At 49.9% G+C, this 26205-nt stretch overlaps 1 protein-coding gene across 1 annotated transcript in view; it reads right to left on the minus strand.

Moving 5' to 3' along the window:
• The window catches only part of KCNN3 (potassium calcium-activated channel subfamily N member 3), a 128551-nt gene that overhangs the window by 73675 nt on the left and 28671 nt on the right, over positions 1–26205 (minus strand). Inside the window, exon 2 of the mRNA XM_082275169.1 lies at positions 1716–1811. Coding sequence (XP_082131295.1) covers positions 1716–1811 — 96 coding nt within the window. The remainder of the gene's footprint in view (positions 1–1715; positions 1812–26205) is intronic.

Consider the following 26205-nt stretch of genomic DNA (forward strand, 5'->3'; position numbering starts at 1 on the left):
CAAAGGTTTATGGGATGGGTATATTGGGGAGCAGAGGATTATAGGATGGGTATATCAGGGGGAGCAGAGGATTATGGGATAGGTATAGTGGGTAGCATAGGATTATGGGATGGGTATTTTGGGGAGCAGAGGATGATGGGATGGGTATAGTGGGTAGCAGAGGATTATGGGATGGGTATAGCAGGGGGAGCAGAGATTGATGGGATGGGTATATTGTGGAGCAGAGGATTATGGGATGGGTATATTGGGTAGCAGGGGATTATGGACTGGGTATAGCAGGGGTAGCAGAGGATTATGGGATGGGTATAGTGGGTAGCAGAGGATTATGGGATGGGTATAGCGGGGGTAGCAGAGGATTATGGAATGGGTATAGGGGGGGGGTAGCAGAGGATTATGGGATGGGTATAGCGGGTAGCAGAGGATTATGGGTTGGGTATAGTGGGGGGTAGCAGAGGATTATGGGATGGGTATAGCAGGGAGCAGAGGATTATGGGTTGAGTATTACGGGGGTAGCAGAGGATTACGGGATGGGTATAGCGGGTAGCAGAGGATTATGGGTTAGGTAAAGTGGGGAGCAGAGTATTATGGGTTGAGTATAGCGGGGGTAGCAGAGGATTATGGGATGGGTATAGCAGGGGTGGCAGAGGATTATGGGATGGGTATAGTGGGTAGCAGAGGATTATGGGATGGGTATAACGAGGAGCAGAGGATTATGGGATGGGTATACCTGGGGTAGCAGAGGAGTATGAGTTGAGTATAGCGGGGGTAGCAGATGATTATGGGATGGGTATAGCAGGGGTGGCAGAGGATTATGGGATGGGTATAGCAGGGGTAGCAGAGGATTATGGGATGGGTATAGCAGGGGTAGCAGAGGATTATGGGATGGGTATAGCGGGGGTGTCAGAGGATTATGGGATGGGTATAGCGGGGGTAGCAGAGGATTATGGGATGGGTATAGCTGGGGTAGCAGAGGATTATGGGTTGGGTATAGCGGGGGTGTCAGAGGATTATGGGATGGGTATAGCAGGGGTAGCAGAGGATTATGGGTTGAGTATAGCGGGGGTAGCAGATGATTATGGGATGGGTATAGCAGGGGTGGCAGAGGATTATGGGATGGGTATAGCAGGAGTAGCAGAGGATTATGGGATGGGTATAGCAGGGGTAGCAGGGGTAGCAGAGGATTATGGGATGGGTATAGCGGGGGTGTCAGAGGATTATGGGATGGGTATAGCGGGGGTAGCAGAGGATTATGGGATGGGTATAGCTGGGGTAGCAGAGGATTATGGGTTGGGTATAGCGGGGTGTCAGAGGATTATGGGATGGGTATAGCGGGGGTGTCAGAGGATTATGGGATGGGTATAGCGGGGGTAGCAGAGGATTATGGGATGGGTATAGCTGGGGTAGCAGAGGATTATGGGTTGGGTATAGCGGGGGTGTCAGAGGATTATGGGATGGGTATAGCGGGGGTGTCAGAGGATTATGGGATGGGTATAGCGGGGGTAGCAGAGGATTATGGGTTGGGTATAGTGGGGGGTAGCAGAGGATTATGGGTTGGGTATAGCGGGGGTGTCAGAGGATTATGGGATGGGTATAGCAGGGGTAGCAGAGGATTATGGGATGGGTATAGCAGGAAGCAGAGAATTATGGGTCAGCTTTGTTCCGTCAACTCTTCGGCTCACGCACAGTAAAGAGGGATCTGCCTCAGGGTCACCTACCTGCACCTCCCTGGCGTGATACGCGATGATTAGTCCCAGCAGAATAATGGAGGATAAACTTATAAGGCATTTCAGGGCCAACGAGAACATGGAGTCCTGCAAGAGAAAAGCTCAGCGTTAGACTGAAGGGGAAATTCACACTTTTCATCAGCATTTGTTTTATTGCGTCTTTAATTTTTCAGAAAGGAATCTGCAGCCTGGCTCTCACACCTGCCAGCAGCATTGCATTTTATTGTGTTTTTTAGGCAGCACCATGCTGCAGGTTTGACCCGAATCTGTCTCAAAGTGTTCTGGATGAATGGCCAGGAAAACTCACGTTCTTACATACCAGTACCCCGGTATTATCGTTCCCTTTGCTAGGGAAGGGGACTAAGCACAAATGTTCCTTCACTACCAGAACTTCTATCACCTTTGCCAGGTCACCGCTTCCTGACTGGCTGGCTGCTTAAGCACCCGACACTAGTACTGCACTCACATGACCTCCTTCGAATAGCTCCACTGCACGTTAGACATTGGTACTGAATCGTCTCTCGTCTTGACCTCAAGCCCTGCTCTTTGTGATACGCCATACATGCATTGCCCCCCTTGAAGATTGTCCCCAGATAACTTTAGACCGGGCCAAGCTGCTAACAATAAATGTTATTTTACTGAAGTTGTTCAGAAAGTAACAATAAACATTTCACATGTATCTTAAATAGTACCCCTGAATACCCATGGGGTAGTCATACCTTTATAAAGGTGAGAAAAGCCTTTAGTCCATTTAGCAGTGGAAAAAGGTCCCTGGAACCCTGACTGGGGACTGAGCTCCCACAGGGGGTGATCAAACGCAAGAGAAGTAGTTCCCATCTTTAGGAGCATTCTGTTCCGTAAGCGGGGAGACCTGGAACCGTACCTTTGTCCGCCTTACTAATGGCGCTTTTCCACTGCATGAAACGGAACGGTTCGGCTCGCTTTTGTGCTTTTCCACTGCTGGTACCGGATGGTACGGTGTAGGAACGGTTCAGTACGGTACGGTACGGCGGCGCTTTTCCACTGCATGGAACCGAACTGTATGACTCTCAAAAACAGTACCACCTCGATTGTGGTTCCAAGAGGTACCATACCCGGTACCATATCCCACAATCCTTTGCATGCAGTCACTACTAGCCACTGATTGGTCAGAGAATCGTTGTTATCCCACCCACTTAACTTTAGTACTACTTTCGTGGAAAAGCAAACCATACCGTACCGTACCATACCGAACCGTTCCAACACCGTACCATGCGGTACCAGCAGTGGAAAAGCAAACCGGGCCAAGCAGGGCCGAGTAGAGCCCAGCCGGTACTTGCAGTGTAAAAGTGCCATTACTGCGGCGCCCCTGAGAGGTGATTCCCTCCCTTTTTACGTGTTTGTCCCAGCAGAGGGCAGTACTTCCCCAAAAACCCCGGGAAAACCTGGCCAGCAGTGTTAACCCTTACGTCTCAGGGAGTACCACCTCAGCAGGGCAAGCACAGCCAAACAAGTGCAATCAACTCACATTAGGATATACAGTTTTACAAAGAAATGCAAACAAAGTAATTAAACCCATAATAGTCAAAAACATATAAAAGAAAACAACAGAACAGCAAACCCCTTGGAAGCACCTGCTTACAACCCCGAGCAACCTCTTGAGGAAAGTTCGTTGAGAAAGGCTGGATGGACACCAGCTCCCTAGAGATTTTGACCAGTGCACATACAGACATGAGGTGGCATGCATCGATCCCCCTTGTTCCCATCTTGATCCCTTTGAACACACACAATACGGTAAACCCCCTGGAAGAACCTGCTTACAGCCCCGAGCAACCTCTTGAGGAAAGCTGGTTGAGAAAGGCTGGATGGACACCAGCTCCCTAGAGATTTTGATTAGTGCACATACAGACATGAGGTGGCATGCATCGATCCCCCTGGTTCCCCTCTTGATCCCTTTGAGCATACACAATACGGTAAACCCCCTGGAAGAACCTGCTTACAACCCCGAGCAACCTCTTGAGGAAAGCTGGTTGAGAAAGGCTGGATGGACACCAGTTCCCTGGAGATATTTTTGACCAGTCACTGCCGGTTCTCACAGGACTACTTTGGTAGCTAATGCACATACAGACATGAGGTGGCATTCATTGATCCCCCTGGTTCCCCTCCTGATCCCTATGAGCACGCACAATACAGTAAACCCCTTGGAAGCACCTGCTTACAACCCTGAGCAACCTCTTGAGGAACCCTGGTTGAGAAAGGCTGGATGGACACCAGCTCTCCAGAGATTTTGACTGGTCACAGCTGGTTCTCACAAGATTACCTCAAAAGCTAATGCACATACAGATATGGGGTGGCATTCATCAATCCCCCTGGTTTCCCTCTTGATCCCACTGAGCACACACAATACGGTAAACCCCTTGGAAGCACCTGCCTACAACCCCGAGCAACCTCTTGAGGAACCCTGGATGAGAAGGGCTGGATGGACACCAGCTCCCCAGAGATTTTGACTGGTCACAGCTGGTTCTCACAGGACCAGTGGCGGCCCGTCCATTGGGGGCACAGGGGCGTCGCCCCCCCTATCCATGCGTCCGGCCCCCTAATCTACATGCAGGGCGCCAGATGCATGGATTCCACTGGGGGATTTTTTTTTTTTTTTTTTAAGCACGTGAATAGAGCCAGTGGCTCTAATCATTACATTTTGTAAATTTTAAAACTTTCGATTAGAAATGTATTGAAAGAAAACAATGTGAACCATTCACACGGGTCCCTGTTCCAGAAGGAGTTTACAATCTGATGTCCCCACGCACACACATAAGGGACCATTGTGGGCGGAAGCCAATTAAACTGGAACTCATTAGAATGTTTCGTAGATTTTTTTTTTTTTTACATGCTTGAAAATTATTGAAGAAAAGAATGAATTAAAAATACTGCGGTCCGCGTACAACAACCACATCCGAAGCCGGCTAAAATCTTCTGATCTGTCTCATCATTTCCCGTTTCGATGAATCCAAAAAATAAGATGATCCGAAATGGCAAAGAACAATCGTGAGAACAAGGAAGTATTTTATCAAACGAGCGTGTGTTGTGCAAATTTGGATTCCGTCGTATAATTGTGCTTTTTTCCCCAGAAGTTTAGTCATTTCACAGCATGTAAACATCGCTCAAATTAACATTTTTAATGAAAATAAAATAAAAGTTCTGATCAGACATTTTAGTAAAAAAGTTGCAAAAATTAGACACTTATTATTTAATATTTATATATATTTGAAAATTCAGGAACTGGTACTCACCCCCCATGGCAGTGCCTGGCTTCCTATACCCTTTTGTTTGACAATATCTTGCTTTTAACCCTACAAATGGTCAGAATTAAATAACAAGATTGTTCCCGTTTCTCCAGTGACCCCTGTGTCTCCAGTGACCCCCATGACGCCTGTGCACTCCTGTGTCTCCAGTGACCCAGCGATCCCTGTGCACTCCCGTGTCTACTGTGTCTCCAGCAACTCCTGTGTCTCCAATGTCTCCTGTGTCTCCTGTGACCCCTGTGCGCTCCTGTGACCCCTGTGTCTCCAGTGACTTCTGTGTCTCCGGTTACGCCTGTGTCTCCAGTGACTCCTGTATCTCCAGTGACCCAGCGATCCCTGTGCACTCCCGTCTCTACTGTGTCTCCAGCGACTCCTGTATCTCCAGTGATTTCTGTGTCTCCTGTGACCCCTGTTTGCTCCTGTGACCCCTGTGTCTCCAATGACCCCTGTGTCTCCAGTGACCCCCATAACGCCTGTGCACTCCTGTGTCTCCAGTGACCCAGCGATCCCTGTGCACTCCCGTGTCTACTGTGTCTCCAGCGACTCCTGTGTCTCCTGTGTGCTCCTGTGACCCCTGTGTCTCCAATGACTTCTGTATCTCCAGTGACTCCCGTATCTCCAGTGACCCCTGTGTCTCCAGAGATCCCGGTGATCCCTGTGCGCTCCTGTGCCTCCAGTGACTTGTGGGCCTCAAGTGACTCCTGTCTCTCCAGTGACCAATGTGCACTTCTGTGCCTCAAGTGACACCAGTTACCCTCTGTGCCCCTAATGATCTCTGTGCCTCCAGAGACCCCCATAGCTCCTGTGCTTCCAATAACTCCTGTGTCTCCAGTGATCCTCATGATTCCTTTGCATTCCTGTATCTCCAGTGACCCCTGTGTGCTCCTGTGCCTCCAGGATCTTCTGTTACCATTGTGTACTCTTGTGCCTCTAATGAGAACTGTGTCTTCAGTGACCCCTCTGTGCTCCTGTGTCTCCAGTGCCTCATGTGTCCCCATTGACCCCTGTGTGCTCCTGTGTCTTCAGTGCCTCGTGTGTCTCCATTGACCCCTGTGTGCTCCTGTGTCTCCAGTGCCTTGTGTGTCTCCATTGACCCCTGTGTGCTCCTGTGCCTCTAGTGACTTCTTTGTCTCCAGTGACCCTGGTTACCCCTGTGCACTCCTGTGCCTCCAGTGACTTATGTGCTTCCAGTGATCCATGTGTGTCCAGTGACCCATGTGTGCTCCTGTGCTTCTAGTGACTTCTGTGCCTTCAGTGACCCCATAACTCCTGTGTCCCCAGTGACCCCCATAACTCCTGTTCTTCCAATGACTCCTGTGTTTCCAGTGACCCTCATAACTCATGTGCTTCCAATAATTCCTGTGTCTCCAGTGACCCTCATAACTTCTGTGCTTCCAATGACTCCTGTGCCTCCAGAGACTCCTGTGTCTCCAGAGACCCCTGTGTCTTCAGAGATCCCTGTGTCTCCAGAGACCCCTGTGTCTCCAGAGACCCCTGTGTGCTCCTGTACCTCTAGTGACTCCTGTATCTCCAGTGACCATTGTGTGCTCTTATGCCTCTAATGACATCTGTTTCTCCAGTGACCCCTCTGCGCTCCTGTGCCTTCAGTGCCTCCATTGACCCCTGTGTGCTCCTGTGTCTCCAGTGCCTCATGTGTCTCCAGTGACCCCTATGTGCTCCTGTGTCTCCAGTGCCTCATGTGTCTCCAGTGACCCCTGTGTGCTCCTGTGTCTCCAGAAACTTGTGTGCTTCCAGTGACCCCTGTATGCTCCTGTGCTTCTAGTAACTTCTATGTCTCCAGTGACCAATGTACACTCTTGTGTCCACAGTGACCCCTGTTCACTCCTGTGTCTTCAGTGACCAATGTGCACTGATGTGTCCCCAGTGACCCCTGTGCGCTCCTTTGTTGCCCCAGTGACTCATGTGTTTCCAGTGGCTCTTGTGTGCTCCTGCACCTCCAATTACTTTAATGCCTCCAGTGACCCCTGTATTCCCCAGAGACTCCTATGCCTCTAGTGACCTCTGTATGCTCTTGTGCTTCCAGTGACTCCACTATCCCCAATGATCTCGATGATCCATGTGAGGTCCCATGTCTCTAGTAACTTTTATGCTTCTAGTGACTCCTGTGTCTCCAGTCTCTTTAGTGGCTACTGTGCACTCCTATGTCTCCACTGACTCCTGTGTATCTAGTACCTGTATGGTCCTGTGCCTCCTGTGACTCCTATGTCTCCTGTGACCCCAATGCCTTCAGTGAACACTGTGTCTACAGTGACCTTTGTATGTTCATGTGCTTCCAGTGACTCCTGTGTCTCCTGTGACACCAATGCCCTCAGTAACCCCTGTGTCTCCAGTGACCTTTGTATGTTCCTGTGCTTCCAGTGCCTCCTGTGCCTCCTGTGACCTCAATGCCATCAGTGACCCCTGTGTCTCCAGTGACCTCTGTATGTTCCTGTGCTTCCAGTGACTCCTGGGTCTCCTGTAACCCCGATGCCCTCAGTGACCCCTGTGTCTCCTGTGACCTCTGTATGTTCTTGTGCTTCCAGTGACTCCTGTGACCTCAATACCATCAGTGACCCCTGTGTCTCCTGTGATCTCTGTATGTTCCTGTGCTTCCAGTAACTCCTGTGTCTCCTGTGACCCCAATGCCCTCAGTGACCCCTGTGTCTCCTGTGACCTCTGTATGTTCTTGTGCTTCCAGTGACTCCTGTGCCTCCTGTGACCTCAATACCATCAGTGACCCCTGTTTTTCCTGTGACCTCTGTATGTTCTTGTGCTTCCAGTGATTCCTGTGACTCCAGTGCCTTCAGTGACCCCTGTATCTCCAGTGACCTCTGTATGTTCCTGTGCTTCCAGTGACTCCTGTGTCTCCTGTGACCCCAATGCCTTCAGTGACCCCTGTATGTTCCTGTGCTTCTAGTGACTCCAATGCCTTTAGGGATCCCTATGTCTCTAGTGACCTCTGTATGTTCCTGTGCTTACAGTGACTCCTGTGTCTCCTGTGACCCCAGTGCCTTTAGTGACCCCTGTGTCTCCTGTGACCTCTGTATGTTCCTGTGCTTGCAGTGACTCCGGTGTGTCCTGTGACCCCAATGCCTTCAGTGACCCCTGTGTCTCCAATGACTTCTGTATGCTGCTGTGCTTCCAGTGACTCCTGTGCCTCCTGTGACCTCAATGCCATCAGTGACCCCCTGTGTCTCCAGTGACTTCTGTATTCTCCTGTGCTTCCAGTGACTCCTGTGCCTCCTGTGACCTCAATGCCATCAGTGACCCCCTGTGTCTCCAGTGACTTCTGTATTCTCCTGTGCTTCCAGTGCCTCCTGTGCCTCCTGTGACCTCAATGCCATCAGTGACCCCCTGTGTCTCCAGTGACTTCTGTATGCTCCTGTGCCCCTGGTGACCCTGATGTGGTGTGCTTATACGTCCCCAGTGAACCTGTTAACTTCTGTGCACTTCTCTGCCTCCAGAGCATTCCATGTCACCCAGTGGCCTCCAAGCCTCCTGTATGACCCGTGCGATCCAGTGACTCCAGTGCACCCTAACACATACTATTACAAGAACCGAGGTGCAGTGAGACGCACACATCCCCATCACACCACCAAAAAAGGAGGACAGTCTGTCATAACCTGTGACAACTCATTAAAAAATGAATGGACTTCCTTCCCATGTGAGCTGCCTGAGACGCATGGTTACTGGGAAAATTTGGGCGTAAAACACCCCCAGCTCATGATGGTGGGGGGGGGGGGGGGTAAACAAGGATCTCTATAGAGGGGCTGACTGTCACTTTACTCAAGCTGCTAGCGGCTTCAGCGCCACTCGTAACCTGCATGTACATTGACAATCAGCTCTATTATGAGTTGAACGGCCTTAAAGAGCTGAAGGGTGCTTGAGAGGCTTCAATGGGCCGCTTGAATTCTGTGGAAATCTTCCTGTAAAAGCTTCCTGTCCTCATCTTCAAAGCCCCGGGGCCCATCCAGGCTTGTGCACTGCCGCAATGTGTGCCAATGCATCTCGCCAACCGCGGCGTGTTACAGTGACGTCCATCCTGCATGTCACCCTATGCACTTCGAAGCAGAGATCAATCCACAGCGCAAAGCACCACAAAGCATACTGTATATCATGTATGGTGGTGTACTGCATGGGAAATAAGGGGTTGTGCGCCTTTTTTTGGGGGTACTATTCCTCCCACTGACACCAATGATGGGACACTATTCCTCCCACTGACACCAATGATGGGGTACTATTCCCCCCACTGATACCAATGATGGGACACTATTCCTCCCACTGACACCAATGACGGGGTACTATTCCCCCCCACTGATACCAATGATGGGACACTATTCCTCCCACTGACACCAATGACGGGGTACTATTCCCCCCACTGACACCAATGATGGGACACTATTCCTCCCACTGACACCAATGATGGGGTACTATTCCCCCCACTGACAGCCAATGATGGGGTACTATTCCTCCCACTGACACCAATGATGGGACACTATTCCTCCGACTGATACCAATGATGGGGCACTATTCCTCCCACTAACACCAATGATGGGGCACTATTCCTCCCACTGACACCAATGATGGGGCACTATTCCTCCCACTGACACCAATGATGGGACACTATTCCTCCCACTGACACCAATGATGGGGCACTATTCCTCACACTGACACCAATGATGGGACACTATTCCTCCAACTAACACCAATGATGGGGCACTATTCCTCCCACTGACACCAATGATGGGGCACTATTCATCCCACTGACACCAATGATGGGGCACTATTCCTCCCACTGACACCAATGATGGGGCACTATTCATCCCACTGACACCAATGATGGGGCACTATTCCTCCCACTAACACCAATGATGGGACACTATTCCTCCCACTGAGACCAATGATGGGGCACTATTCATCCCACTGAAACCAATGATGGGGCACTATTCATCCCACTGGCACCAATGATGGGGCACTATTCCTCCCACTGACACCAATGATGGGGCACTATTCCTCCCAGTAACACCAATGATGGGGCACTATTCCTCCCACTGATACCAATGATGGGGAACTATTCCTCCCACTGACACCAATGATGGGGCACTATTCATCCCACTGACACCAATGATGGGGCACTATTCCTCCCACTGACACCAATGATGGGGCACTATTCCTCCCACTGACACCAATGATGGGACACTATTCCTCCAACTAACACCAATGATGGGGCACTATTCCTCCCACTAACACCAATGATAGGACACTATTCCTCCCACTGACACCAATGATGGGGCACTATTCCTCCCACTGACACCAATGATGGGACACTATTCCTCCCACTGACACCAATGATGGGGCACTATTCATCCCACTGACACCAATGATGGGGCACTATTCCTCCCACTTACACCAATGATGGGACACTATTCCTCCCACTGACACCAATGATGGGGCACTATTCATCCCACTGACACCAATGATGGGGCACTATTCCTCCCACTGACACCAATGATGGGGCACTATTCATCCCACTGACACCAATGATGGGGCACTATTCCTCCCACTAACACCAATGATGGGACACTATTCCTCCCACTGATACCAATGATGGGGCACTATTCCTCCCACTGAGACCAATGATGGGGCACTATTCATCCCACTGAAACCAATGATGGGGCACTATTCATCCCACTGACACCAATGATGGGGCACTATTCCTCCCACTGACACCAATGATGGGGCACTATTCCTCCCAGTAACACCAATGATGGGGCACTATTCCTCCCACTGATACTAATGATGGGGAACTATTCCTCCCACTGACACCAATGATGGGGCACTATTCATCCCACTGACACCAATGATGGGGCACTATTCCTCCCACTGACACCAATGATGGGGCACTATTCCTCCCACTGACACCAATGATGGGGCACTATTCCTCCCACTGACACCAATGATGGGGCACTATTCCTCCCAGTAACACCAATGGTTGGGAACTATTTCCCCCACTGATACCAATATTAGGGTACTAGTAGGGTAAACGGGGCGCTTTACTGCGGGCTCCCTGCAGGTCTGGGTACAGGTCGTGCATGCATTCCCATGCCGGCGTCCCATTTATTTCTATTGGGACATGCGTTTGTATGGGCACAGCAGCTGTGTCCTAATTTGTATGCGTTTCACGGCCCCTCCCCCTGCATTTCATATTGTGTCCATTTATAGAAATAAATGGGACGCCGTCACAGGGAAACACAAAAAACCTGCGCTTCCCCGTGCCGGGAAAACACGGACCTGCACACGGCCCATTCACACCTACGCGTTTCAAAGCTCTAAAAATTTAGTTATTCTCTATGGAGACAATTCACATCTCCACTACAAGTCACCTGACGCCAAACGCCTGAATATCAATAATATTGCGGAGCTTTTTTCGTAGTTCGAATCGGGCAGATTGGTGCGTTTTTTTTTTTGTTCGATAGAAATGCATGGAAGCGATTGATTCCAGCGCTTTTAAGCACTTTAGTGTGTTTATTGTGTGATTTTGAGCGTTTTTCTGCTCAAATGCAAAAATAAATAAACATAAATAATAAATAAATAATAAATAATAATCGTAACTAAATAAAATATATAAAAAAATAAAATAAAACCCTAACATTATCCCCGAATGTTAACCCCTAACCCTAATCTTAAACCCTCGCCCCTAAGAATAACCCCTAAACTTAAACCCCATCCCTAATATTGACCCCTAATACTAATATTAACCCCCTATCCCTAAACCTTAACCCTAATATTAACCCCTAACCCTAATCCTTACCCCTAACCCTAACATTAACCCCTAAGCCTAACCATTAAATATTAACCCCTAATCCTACCCCCTAACCCTAATATAAACTCCTAACCCTTAATTTTACCCCTAGCCCTTATATTAACCCTTAACCCCTCATATTAACCGCTAACCCTATTTCCTAACCCCCTAATATTGACCCCATCCCTAATCCTAACCTCTAACCCTAATATTAACCCTTAACTCTAATATTAACCCCTATCCCTAATCCTAACCCCTAACCTAATACTAACTCTAACATTAAGCCCTAATCCTAACCCCTAATATTAACCCCTAACCCTAACCCATAATATTAATCCCTAACCCTAACATTAACCCCTAATCCTAGCCATTAAATATTAAACCCTAATCCAACCCCCTAACCCTAATTTACACTCCTAACCCCTAATTTTACCCCTATCCCTAATCATAACCCCAATCCTAACCCCTAGCCCTAATATTAACCCCTAACCTCTAATTTTAACCGCTAACCCTAATCCTAACCTCTAATATTGACCCCTACCCCTAATCTTAACCCTTTATCCTAACCCTAATATTAACACCAAACCCTAATCCCTAACCCTAATATTAACCCCTAACCCTAATCCTAACCCCCAACCCCTAATCCTAACCCCTAATATTAACCCCTAATCCTAAACCTCAATCCTAACCCCTAATCTTAAATATAAACCCTAGCCCCTAATCCTAACCCCTATCCCTAATCCTAACCCCTGAACCTAGCCCCTAACCCTTATCCTAACCCCTAATATTAAACCCATAACCCTAATCCTAATCCCTAATATTACCACCTAACCCTAACATTAACCCCTATCCCTAACCCCTAATCTTAAACCCTTATCCTAACCCCTAATCCTAACCCCTAATACTAACCCTAAACCTAACCCCTAATATTAAACCCCTAACCCTTATCCTAACCCCTAATATTAAACCCCTAACCCTTATCCTAACCCCTAATATTAAACCCCTAACCCTTATCCTAACCCCTAATATTAAACCCCTAACCCTTATCCTAACCCTAATAATAACCCCTAATATTAAACCCCTAACCCTTATCCTAACCCCTAATATTAAACCCCTAACCCTTATCCTAACCCCTAATAATAACCCCTAATATTAGGCTCTATCCCTATTCCTAGCCCCTAACCTAATCAAATAAATAAATATTAATAATGAATAATAAATGCATAAAATTAACCCCTAACCCTTAACCCCTCACAAAATAATAAAGAAAATTAATAAATAAATATAATAAAAAATAATATAAAAAATTGAAAACAGAAAAGCGGAACAACCGAGCAGCAAATGATGAAACAGATGATATTTTTCTCTATCGGCTAATTAAAAACAAAACGACAAAGCTCAAAAACGTTATACAAAAACACGCATATAAACACTTGAAAAAACGCACAGAAGACGCAGCGTTCAGGTGTGAATGCAGCCTATGCAGTGGGGGGCATCTTTGACTGCATTCCGAATGCATGGGCAGTCCAATATCCAGGGGGGTCCTATGGGCGTCGTTTGCACCATTGCAGTGCGCAATGAAAAAATAAATAAAAGTACCGCGACGCCCACAAATGCATGTAAATTTGCAAAAATGCATCGCAACGCAGTGCACATAAAAGCCCAAAGAAGATGGAAGCGATCTCAAAGGAAATGCAAGGCTTAGGAGAAATACACATCAATAGGTGCATCAGATGCAGGTCACAGTAAAGGTGCATTTTCTGGGGTGAATGGGCCCTAAGGCGCCCCGTGTGAACAGGCCCCAACGTATGTCAACGCGCAAAGGAAACGCACGCTGAAACATGCCCAACGCTACAACCCCCTCCCCCCACCTCAGCACACACATGGCTCCCTGGCTGTCAGATTGGCCACCTGCTGCACTCCTCGTTACTCCCACAGCTGGGGATGATCAGAGCTGCAGGAAGAGGACGGGGCTGAGGCTGAACCTCTACATCCAGGGGCTGCATGGACTGATTTTTGGTGAGTAGGCGGCATTGCTGGTACTTGTAGTTCACCGCATTCCATGCATCTTTGTGATTTCTGAGACTCAGATCAGAAGGGAACATCCTGAGGACAGTCTGGGGGGTGGAATCTTCGGATCAGCTCCTGCAGATGCTTCCCAGGGTGTTCAGGGCCCATTAGGGATGTGCGCAGAGGTGCGTTGGGCAGATGTGGGCGTTGATATGCGTATATGAAGTATTTGGATTGGGCAAAAGCCAAAGCTTGGCAATACCTGTTGCAAAACGCATCAAAACGCACGCTCTGTCCTGACATTGACTTCTATGAGTCGCCCATCGCACTAAAGCGCATAATAAAATAAAATTGCGCATTTGATGTTTTCCAGAATGTCCTGAGATGGGAACAGGCGCTATATTTGTATCATGGGGAAGTTGGAAGCAGGTATTTTAACGCTTTAAAATGCAACAGTGTAAATGGCGTCTTAATGTACGGGGGGATATGCGCACCACATTGAATGACCCCCCCCCCCCCAAATCATACGCTGTACGATATATGAGAAGAGCCTCCTAACAGGCGTGGTGTTCGCTTGTCGGTATTATTACTCTGTCATCATGCTGATCCGGCTGCTTCACCACTTTCTGAGTCGCTGACCTGCGGCAAGCGTGCAGATAGGGGGGCTGAATTAAAGAGACCCTGTCACCAGACCAAATCACCAGTACGAGCCGCCCCACAACCAAAACTCTGAGCGACCGCGTGACCTCATGATGTTGGCTCTGAGCGATCGCATGACCCCATCGCATCAACTTGGAATAATAGCATTACCTCACTGGGTTGGCTTTGGGCGATTGCATGACCCCATCGCTTTGGCCCTGAGGGATCGCGTGACCCCTTAGTGTCGGCCCTAAGGGATCGTGTGACCCCCTTTGCGTCGGCCCTAAGGGATTACATGACCCCTTAGTGTCGGCCCTGAGGGATCGCGTGACCCCCCTTTGCGTCGGCCCTAAGGGATTACATGACCCCTTAGTGTCGGCCCTGAGGGATCGCGTGACCCCCCCCTTTGCGTCGGCCCTAAGGGATCGCGTGACCCCCCCCTTTGCGTCGGCCCTAAGGGATTGCGTGACCCCCCCTTTGCGTCGGCCCTAAGGGATCGCGTGACCCCCCTTTGCGTTGGCCCTAAGGGATCGCGTGACCCCCCCCTTTGCGTCGGCCCTGAGGGATGGCTTGACCCCCCCCCATTGCATCAGCCCTAAAGGGATGGCGTGACCCCCGTCCCTTTGCGTCGGCCCTGAGGGATGGCGTGACCCCCGTCCCTTTGCGTCGGCCCTGAGGGATCGTGTGACCCCCCTTTTGCGTCGGCCCTGGGGGGATCGCGTGACCCCCCTTTTGCGTCGGCCCTGGGGGGGGGATCGCGTGACCCCCCCTTTGCGTCGGCCCTAAGGGATCGCGTGACCCCCCCCTTTGCGTCGGCCCTAAGGGATCGCGTGACCCCCCCCTTTGCGTCGGCCCTAAGGGATCACGTGACCCCCCTTTGCGTCGGCCCTAAGGGATCGCGTGACCCCCCCCTTTGCGTCGGCCCTGAGGGATGGCATGACCCCCCCATTGCATCAGCCCTAAAGGGATGGCGTGACCCCCCCCCCCTTTGCGTCGGCCCTGAGGGATCGTGTGACCCCCCCTTTGCGTCGGCCCTGAGGGATCGTGTGACCCCCCCCTTTGCGTCGGCCCTAAGGGATTGCGTGACCCCCCCCTTGCGTCGGCCCTGGGGGATTGCGTGACCCCCCCCCCTTTGCGTCGGCCCTGGGGGATTGCGTGACCCCCCCCTTTGCGTCGGCCGTAAGGGATCGCGTGACCCCCTTTTGCGTCGGCCCTGGGGGGATCGCATGACCCCCCCTTTTGCGTCGGCCCTGGGGAGATCGCGTGACCCCCCTTTTGCGTTGGCCCTGGGAGGGGGATCGCCTCACCCCCCTTTGCGACGGCCCTGGGGGGGGATCGCGTGACCCCCCTTTTGCATCGGCCCTGGGGGGGGGATCGCGTGACCCCCCTTTTGCGTCGGCCCTGGGGGGGGGATCGCGTGACCCCCCTTTTGCGTCGGCCCTGGGGGGGGATCGCGTGACCCCCCTTTTGCGTCGGCCCTGGGGGGGGGGGGATCGCGTGACCCCCTTTTGCGTCGGCCCTGGGGGGGGGATCGCGTGACCCCCCTTTGCGACGGCCCTGGGGGGGGATCGCGTGACCCCCCTTTGCGACGGCCCTGGGGGGGATCGCGTGACCCCCCTTTTGCGTGGGCCCTGGGGGGGGGATCGCCTCACCCCCTTTGCGATGGCCCTGGAGGGGGATTCGCGTGACCCCCCTTTGCGTCGGCCCTGGGGGGGGATCGCGTCACCCCCCTTTGCGTCGGCCCTGGGGGGGATCGCGTGACCCCCCTTTGCGTCAGCCCTGGGGGGGGGATCGCGTGACCCCCCTTTGCGTCGGCCCTGGGGGATTGTGTCACCCCGTCGCGTTGGCCCTGAGCGACGGCGTGACCCCATCGCGTTGACTCTGAATAATAGCATGACCTTACTGGGTTGGCTTGGGGTGATTACATGACCTTTTTGCGTTTGGCTCTGAGCAATCGCTTGACCCCCATCACCTTGGCTCTGAGCGACTGCGTAACCCCCTTTACGCTGGCTCAGAATAATAATAATAATAGCATGACCTTACTGGGTCGGCTTGGAGTGATCGCATGACCACACCACGTTGACTCTGGGTCTTCACATGACCTCACTGCATTGACTCCGACCTCTGCACTGCTAGCTTTCAGCACACTGGTTCTGAGCGATGGCCTGGCCTCGCCACATTGGCTCGGGGTGATCGCCTGGCTTCGCCACATTGGCTCGGGGTGATCGCCTGAGCTTGGAGCGTTGGCTCAGGGTGATCGACTAACCTCACCGCGTTGGCTCGCGTGATCAGATGGCCTCACCATATTGGTTCGGGTTGGTCACATGACCTCACCACTTTGGCTCGGGGTGACCACCTGACCTCCCTGCGTTGGTGCCACATTCTCAGGGGATATTCGGGAAGTCGATCGATGCGTCTTTATTCTGCAGACCGCACAGAGTGAAGGGAGAGGTGTAGACCGCAGCCTGGGCACAGCCGCTGTCTTTCGCCGTCCTGTGGAAGGAGATAAATGATGATCTGTCTCTGGAGGTGGCGCTGAGGTCACAATGCGGTGATGTAATTATGAAATGGATTTTCACAATACAGAAAACCTCAACCGCAGAGAACAAGAGAACCCCCGCCATCGTCCTGAGAAATGAAGGATCGCCGCCTGCCCCAATATGGCCGCCATTACATGGCGGTGTGCTGAATAAATCCTCCCTCCATTCTCCGGGTGTATCGGCTCATCTACTGACGGAAACAGATTCCTCTGATTTCACTGCACACTGCGAGCTTCTCACAATGTGCATTAGAAGGTGCAGCAACTCAGATAGAGCCCCGCCTCCTTTCCTGACTGGAGGATGTCCAGCATCATCTAACTCTTTCCTCCCTAGGCTGACTGTCCTGGCCCCACCCCTCTCAATCATTGGATTTCAGTTCTTACAGTCATGGAGGCTCAACATCACGTGTGGGCGTTACCTATGCAAATACAGCCTGCCTAGGGACGCCCACTCCTGCAGACTGTTTCCCACCCATCGAGGCATTTTGATATTTGCATAACTCCTCCCACTTCCTGCATCAAGGCTGAGGGCTCCTGAGAGGAGTACAGAGGCGGGGTGCTGGGATGTGGTCAGGAAGCGATGTACAGCTCCTCCCACCAGCCATAATCTGCCTGCATTGCATAGAGAAGCACAGGGACCCAGTAATGACATCACCGGGACTAAAATAATGTAATGATAATAGAAAGGTTTAATTAAAAAATGTTCATTAGCATGTTGATGAGGAAGGAACCCCGGAAGGCAAAATACAAACAGAGAAAACTTTAGTGGTTTTCATGTTATCGCTCACCCTATGTCTGCTGATGGATACGGGTGCAGCTTATGTATGAAGAACATGGTGGACACTGTACCCTTCCCCAACCCTGATCAATGCAGAGGGACTCTCCCTTAAGACTCTGGAAACAAACTATACTAGAATTCTAAATATGTTACACTATATATACTAGATGTCTCTGGCCCCTCCCCCATACCTGTGTGTCTGGCCCCCTCCCACACACTTGTGTGTCTCTGGTCCCTCCCACATACTACAGGTGTCTCTGGACCCTCATTCACGACACATTCATGTATAGTACACACTGTATACCCATTCAAGTGCACAATAACCCAGGCACACACCACAGGAATACGGTAGATACTTATTCTAGTATCATACCTATTTTCTGATTTGTGACACTAGTGAATTTAGCGCACCTGATTTCTTTTCTTTATTCTATATGTACAATTATTTCTGACTCTAGCAGTATGTGGGAGGGGCCAGAGACACACAGTATGTGGGAGGGGCCAGAGACACACACAGTATGTGGGAGGGGCCAGAGACACACAGTATGTGGGAGGGGCCAGAGAAACCTGTAGTATGTGGGAGGGACCAGAGACACCAGTAGTAAGTGGGAGGGAACAGAGACACCTGTAGTATGTGGGAGGGACCAGAGACACCAGTAGTAAGTGGGAGGGAACAGAGACACCTGTAGTAAGTGGGAGGGAACAGAGACACCTGTAGTAAGTGGGAGGGAACAGAGACACCTGTAGTAAGAGGGAGGGACCAGAGACACCTGTAGTATGTGGGAGGGGCCAGAGACACCTGTAGTATGTGGGAGGGGCCAGAGACACCTGTAGGATGTGGGAGGGGCCAGATACACCTGTAGTAAGTGGGAGGGACCAGAGACACCTGTAGTAAGCGGGAGGGACCAGAGACACCTGTAGTAAGCGGGAGGGACCAGAGACACCTGTAGTAAGCGGGAGGGACCAGAGACACCTGTAGTAAGCGGGAGGGACCAGAGACACCTGTAGTATGTGGGAGGGATCAGAGAAACCTGTAGTATGTGGGAGGGACCAGAGACACCTGTAGTAAGTGGGAGAGACCAGAGATACCTGTAGTAAGTGGGAGAGACCAGAGACACCTGTAGTAAGTGGGAGGGACCAGAGACACCTGTAGTAAGTGGGAGGGACCAGAGACACCTGTAGTAAGTGGGAGGGACCAGAGACACCTGTAGTAAGTGGGAGGGACCAGAGACACCTGTAGTAAGTGGGAGGGACCAGAGACACCTGTAGTAAGTGGGAGGGACCAGAGACACCTGTAGTAAGTGGGAGGGACCAGAGACACCTGTAGTAAGCGGGAGGGACCAGAGACACCTGTAGTAAGTGGGAGAGACCAGAGACACCTGTAGTAAGTGGGAGGGACCAGAGACACCTGTAGTAAGTGGGAGGGACCAGAGACACCAGTAGTAAGCGGGAGGGACCAGAGACACCTGTAGTAAGTGGGAGGGGGCCAGAGACACCTGTAGTAAGTGGGAGGGGGCCAGAGACACCTGTAGTATGTGGGAGGGGGCCAGAGACACCTGTAGTAAGTGGGAGGGGGCCAGAGACACCTGTAGTAAGTGGGAGGGGGCCAGAGACACCTGTAGTAAGTGGGAGAGACCAGAGACACCTGTAGTAAGTGGGAGGGACCAGAGACACCTGTAGTAAGTGGGAGGGACCAGAGACACCTGTAGTAAGTGGGAGGGACCAGAGACACCTGTAGTAAGTGGGAGGGACCAGAGACACCTGTAGTAAGTGGGAGGGACCAGAGACACCTGTAGTAAGTGGGAGGGACCAGAGACACCTGTAGTAAGCGGGAGGGACCAGAGACACCTGTAGTAAGCGGGAGGGACCAGAGACACCTGTAGTAAGCGGGAGGGACCAGAGACACCTGTAGTATGTGGGAGGGATCAGAGAAACCTGTAGTATGTGGGAGGGACCAGAGACACCTGTAGTAAGTGGGAGAGACCAGAGACACCTGTAGTAAGTGGGAGAGACCAGAGACACCTGTAGTAAGTGGGAGGGACCAGAGACACCTGTAGTAAGTGGGAGGGACCAGAGACACCTGTAGTAAGTGGGAGGGACCAGAGACACCTGTAGTATGTGGGAGGGACCAGAGACACCAGTAGTAAGCGGGAGGGACCAGAGACACCTGTAGTAAGTGGGAGAGACCAGAGACACCTGTAGTAAGTGGGAGGGACCAGAGACACCTGTAGTAAGTGGGAGGGACCAGAGACACCTGTAGTATGTGGGAGGGACCAGAGACACCAGTAGTAAGCGGGAGGGACCAGAGACACCTGTAGTAAGTGGGAGGGGGCCAGAGACACCTGTAGTAAGTGGGAGGGGGCCAGAGACACCTGTAGTAAGTGGGAGGGGGCCAGAGACACCTGTAGTAAGTGGGAGGGGGCCAGAGACACCTGTAGTATGTGGGAGGGGGCCAGAGACACCTGTAGTAAGTGGGAGGGGGCCAGAGACACCTGTAGTAAGTGGGAGGGGGCCAGAGACACAGGTTTCTTTATTCTTTATCACCATTTGGCTCTAAGGTAGCAGCTTATTCACATTATTGATCCTGCGCACATATATTCTTTATACACAATTGTACATATAGAATCTGATAAAGATCGGAGCAGAAAGCACATGTGTAGACGGCAATTAATAATATTTATTATAGACGATCGATTTTACTTTCTGGGATATAAAGTGGAGTTTCCCTTTAAGTCATGAGAAATCCGGTCGGAAGGAAGCCTTCAATAGCGCAGTTAATTAGCGCTCGTCCGTACCGCCATGTGACGGCTGAGCCCTGGAAATATCTCCCGGACTAATGCCAGGCGATGACGCCAGCTCTGCCATTAAATGACACCGCATTAGGAAATGGCAATAATTAATTGTAATTAAACATTTGCTTCTGCCATCCCAGCCCCCTCCTTAACCCTGTCCTGGGCGATCGCCTCCCGCCCGCTTCGCAAGGCTCCGATTGGACGTAAAACGGTCACATAAACCAGGGGGCGCGGATTTAAGGGGGGGAGGGGGGAATTGGGTGCTGAAGGGCGAACTTGCATTGTAGTTCTAACAACAATTGTGCCGGAAAACGCTCATAAATGTGACTTCACCCAAAAAAAAGATAATCGCGGCGTCCACCTCGCCCTTGTTTCCTATTAGGGCGACATGAATAACGCTCTTTATACTGACTGCTGCTAAGAATCTATAAATTGCCTTTCTTATTGGATTAATTAAACCATATTAATAATAAATATTATTCAAAATAATAAAAAATATATATATATATATTATACAGTATCTCACAAAGTAAGTACACCCCTCACATTTTTGTAAATATTCACTTTTGTTGCCAGAGGTTTAGACATTAATGGCTGTGTGTTGAGTTATTTTGAGGGGACAGTAAATTTACACTGTTATACAAGCTGTACACTCACTACTTTACATTGTAGCAACGTCTCATTTCTTCAGTGTTGTCACATGAAAAGATAGAATAATGGGAGGGGTGTACTTACTTTTGTGAAACACTGTGTGTGTGTGTATGTATGTATGTGTGTGTGTGTGTGTGTGTGTGTGTGTGTGTAATATATATATATTTATAGATCTCAGGAGGGATTACAGAATGGAGGAGGGGAGGGAAGAGGAGGGATTACAGAATGGAGGGGAAGAGAAGAGGAGAGATTACAGAATGGAGGAGGGGAAGGAATAGGAGGGAATACAGAATGGAGGGGGAAGGGAAAATGAGGGATTACGGAATGGAGGGGGAGGGAAGAGGAGGGATTACAGAATGGAGGGGAAGAGGAGAGATTACAGAATGGAGGGGGAGGGAAGAGGAGGGATTACAGAATGGAGGGGAAGAGGAGAGATTACAGAATGGAGGGGGAGGGAAGAGGAGGGATTACAGAATGGAGGGGGAGGGAAGAGGAGGGATTACAGAATGGAGGGGGAGGGAAGAAGAAGGAATACAGAATGGAGGGGGAGGGAAGAGGAGGGATTACAGAATGGAGGGGGAGGGAAGAGGAGGGATTACAGAATGGAGGGGGAGGGAAGAAGAAGGAATACAGAATGGAGGGGGAGGGAAGATGAGGAATACAGAATGGAGGGGGAAGGGAAGATGAGGAATACAGAATGGAGGGGGAAGGGAAGATGAGGAATACAGAATGGAGGGGGAAGGGAAGATGAGGAATACAGAATGGAGGGGGAAGGGAAGATGAGGAATACAGAATGGAGGGGGAAGGGAAGATGAGGAATACAGAATGGAGGGGGAAGGGAAGATGAGGAATACAGAATGGAGGGGGAAGGGAAGATGAGGAATACAGAATGGAGGGGGAAGGGAAGATGAGGAATACAGAATGGAGGGGGAAGGGAAGATGAGGGAAAACAGAATGGAGGGGGAAGGGAAGATGAGGGAAAACAGAATGGAGGGGGAAGGGAAGATGAGGGATTACGGAATGGAGGGGGAAGGGAAGAGGAGGGATTACAGAATGGAGGGGGAGGGAAGAGGAGGGATTAAAGAATGGAGGGGGAAGGGAAGAGAAGGGATTACAGAATGGAGGGGGAGGGAAGAAGAAGGAATACAGAATGGAGGGGGAGGGATTACAGAATGGAGGGGGGAGGGAAGAAGAAGGAATACAGAATGGAAGGTTGGAGACAGTAGGGATTAGAGAACAATTGGAGGGAGGCAATAGGGATGGGGGGGGGGGTGCAATATGTGGGACTTCAGGAAAAGGGGGGGGTGATACAGAAGGGGGGAGGAAATAGAGAAAGGGAGGAGGAGGGCATTCGGTGGGATTTCATGGGGGTATCGGCATCCCTCATCTCTGGATGGGCGGTTCGGCCGGCGCTGTCTCTTAATTCTGATCTTTTTCCCAGATAATTGATTGCGATTCTTCTCTTCTCATCCCGTCTGCGACCAACCGAATTGACCTGTCCTTGCTGCAGAGACCAGTTACAGGTGTGGGCAGTAACCAATTGATTGATCTCACCCCCCCCCCCCCCCATGAGGATCACCTGTCCCGTCCATCATCAGTTTTGTTGCATCAATAAAGCGGTCGCTGACATTGAAGCCGCCATGTTGGACGCTCTTAATGGATATTTTTAATTATCTAATGTGAAGGAACGGCAGGATTGCACATCTCTGATATTGAGGGTTGGGTCCCGGCCAAAGCCGCGGGATCGGCTCCAATGATAGTAAATGTGTTGATCTGGAGAGGTCGTTATACCCCCGTCATGTCCGGGATCGATCGGCAAGGCCCCTCCGGCCTGCCACCACGGGGGGTGTTTTCTGGAAACCAAACGCTCATTTTCTCCATAAATAAAGTGGACCTGTCAGTGTCGGTATAAATCAATTCCTGACAAGACACTCGGCGCCCGTCCCTTCCACCATCCGTTTTCCTCACACACTCAGACTGGAATTCATTGCCAGCACACCAGTCCTGATAAAGTGGTAGTTGGCCCGAAACCCGTTGGATGCCATCTTTGCATCATGTTCAGAAAACTGTCTTTGAGCTTCAGTCAGTGACTTTGCCCAAACTGAGATGATGTCATCAGTCTGCTGCGGGCACGAGGAGGCATTTCCTCAGTCTCCCCTCCCCCAGTGATCAAACTGTGCATTGTAACTTTGTAGAAGGAGGAGGAGGCATTTCCTCAGTCTCCCCTCCCCCAGTGATCAGACAGTACAGTGTAACTTTATAGAAGGAGGAGGAAGCATTTCCTCAGTCTCCTCTCCCCCAGTGATCAGACTGTACATTGTAACTTTGTAGAAGGAGGAGGTGGCATTTCCTCAGTCTCCCCTCCCCCAGTGATCAAACTGTACATTGTAACTTTGTAGAAGGAGGAGGAGGCATTTCCTCAGTCTCCTCTCCCCCAGTGATCAGACTGTACATTGTAACTTTGTAGTAAGAGGAGGGGACATTTCCTCAGTCTCCTCTCCCCCAGTGATCAGACTGTACAATGTACCTTTGTAGGAGGAGGCATTTCATTTAAAGTGATTATTACTATTATTCACTTTTTATTAAATATATATAATTATAATAATATAAAGAAAAAATATATATATTTTTTTGTTATGATGTATAAAATGAAGTGCTTTGTAATAATAATAATAATAATAATAACTATATGATAAATCGCTTTATTTTATATAGATATTTTTTTTTCCGGGGGGGGGGGGGGGGGGACCGCGCTTAAACAAACTTTAAACCAATATTTTACAAAGCAGCAACTTGGGGTTAGGTAGGGTTAGGGGTTGGGGTTAGGGTTAGATAGGGTTAGGGGTTGGGGTTAGGGTTAGATAGGGTTAGGGGTTGGGGTTAGGGTTAGGGGTTAGATAGGGTTAGGGGTTATTGTTAGATAGGGTTAGGGGTTAGGGTTAGATAGGGTTAGGGGTTAGATAGGGTTAGGGGTTATTGTTAGATAGGGTTAGGGGTTGGGGTTAGGGTTAGGGGTTAGATAGGGTTAGGGGTTATTGTTAGATAGGGTTAGGGGTTAGGGTTAGATAGGGTTAGGGGTTAGATAGGGTTAGGGGTTAGATAGGGTTAGGGGTTAGATAGGGTTAGGGGTTAGGGTTAGATAGGGTTAGGGTTTGGGGTTAGGGTTAGATAGGGGTTAGGGTTAGATAGGGTTAGGGTTAGATAGGGTTAGGGTTAGATAGGGGTTATGGTTAGATAGGGGTAGTTAGGGTTAGATAGGGTTAGGGTTAGATGAGGTTAGGGTTAGATGGGGTTAGGGTTAGATAGGGTTAGATAGGGTTAGGGTTAGATAGGGTTAGATAGGGTTAGGGGTTATTGTTAGATAGGGTTAGGGGTTGGGGGTTAGATAGGGTTAGGGGTTAGATAGGGTTAGGGGTTAGGGTTAGATAGGGTTAGGGGTTAGATAGGGTTAGGGGTTATTGTTAGATAGGGTTAGGGGTTAGATAGGGTTAGGGGTTAGATAGGGGTTAGGGTTAGATAGGGTTAGGGCTTGGGGTTTGGGGTTAGGGTTAGATAGGGGTTAGGGTTAGATAGGGTTAGGGTTAGATAGGGGTAGTTAGGGTTAGATAGGGGTAGTTAGGGTTAGATAGGGTTAGGGTTAGATGAGGTTAGGGTTAGATGGGGTTAGGGTTAGATAGGGTTAGGGTTAGATAGGGTTAGGGTTAGATAGGGTTAGGGGTTATTGTTAGATAGGGTTAGGGGTTGGGGGTTAGATAGGGTTAGGGGTTAGGGTTAGATAGGGTTAGGGGTTAGATAGGGTTAGGGGTTATTGTTAGATAGGGTTAGGGGTTAGATAGGGTTAGGGGTTAGATAGGGTTAGGGGTTAGGGTTAGATAGGGTTAGGGCTTGGGGTTAGGGTTAGATAGGGGTTAGGGTTAGATAGGGGTAGTTAGGGTTAGATGGGGTTAGGGTTAGATAGGGTAAGGGTTAGATAGGGTTAGGGGTTAGGGTTAGATAGGGTTAGGGGTTATTGTTAGATAGGGTTAGGGGTTGGGGGTTAGATAGGGTTAGGGGTTAGGGTTAGATAGGGTAAGAGCTTGGGGTTAGGGTTAGATAGGAGTTTGGGTTGGATAGGGTTAGGGTTAGATAGGGGTTATGGTTAGATAGGGTTAGATAGGGGTTGGGGTTAGGGATAGATAGGGTTAGGGTTAGATAGGGTTAGGGGTTGGGGTTAGGGTTAGTTGGGGTTAGGGTTAAATAGGGTTAGAGTTAGATAGGGGTTAGAGTTAGATAGGGGTTAGGGTTAGATAGGGTTTGTGGTTGGGGCTAGGGTTAAATAGGGTTAGGGGTTGGGGTTAGGGTTAGCTTGGGTTAGGGTTAGATAGGGGTTATGGTTAGATAGGGGTTGGGGTTAGGGTTAGATAGGGTTAGGGTTAGATAGGGTTAGGGGTTGGGGTTAGGGTTAGTTGGGGTTAGGGTTAAATAGGGTTAGAGTTAGATAGGGGTTAGAGTTAGATAGGGGTTAGAGTTAGATAGGGGGTTAGGGTTAAATAGGGTTAGGGGTTGGGGTTAGGGTTAGCTTGGGTTAGGGTTATATAGGGGTTAGGGTTATATAGGGTTAGGGTTATATAGGGTTAGGGGTTGGGGCTAGGGTTAGCTTGGGTTAGGGTTATATAGGGGTTAGGGTTATATAGGGTTAGGGTTATATAGGGTTAGGGGTTGGGGCTAGGGTTAGGGTTTTTTTTTGGTCGAAAAAAAAAATTTGGAACCCCCAAACATTTTATTTATATATATATATATCAAATAATAGAAGATGCAATCCAATTGTTGTTGCAAATATCCTTTTACTTCTGATCTTCATGCATTAATAAGTAAACATACATTTACAAGTGATCACACAGTTTCCGACACGCATTTGTCCTTCATCAAGCTATGTTTACTTATTAATTCATGAAGATCAGAAGTAAAGGATATTTGCAACAACAATTGGATTGCATCTTCTATTATTTG

The sequence above is a fragment of the Pelophylax lessonae genome (assembly GCF_965119305.1).
Source record: "Pelophylax lessonae genome assembly, chromosome: 13".
Taxonomy (NCBI): domain Eukaryota; kingdom Metazoa; phylum Chordata; class Amphibia; order Anura; family Ranidae; genus Pelophylax; species Pelophylax lessonae.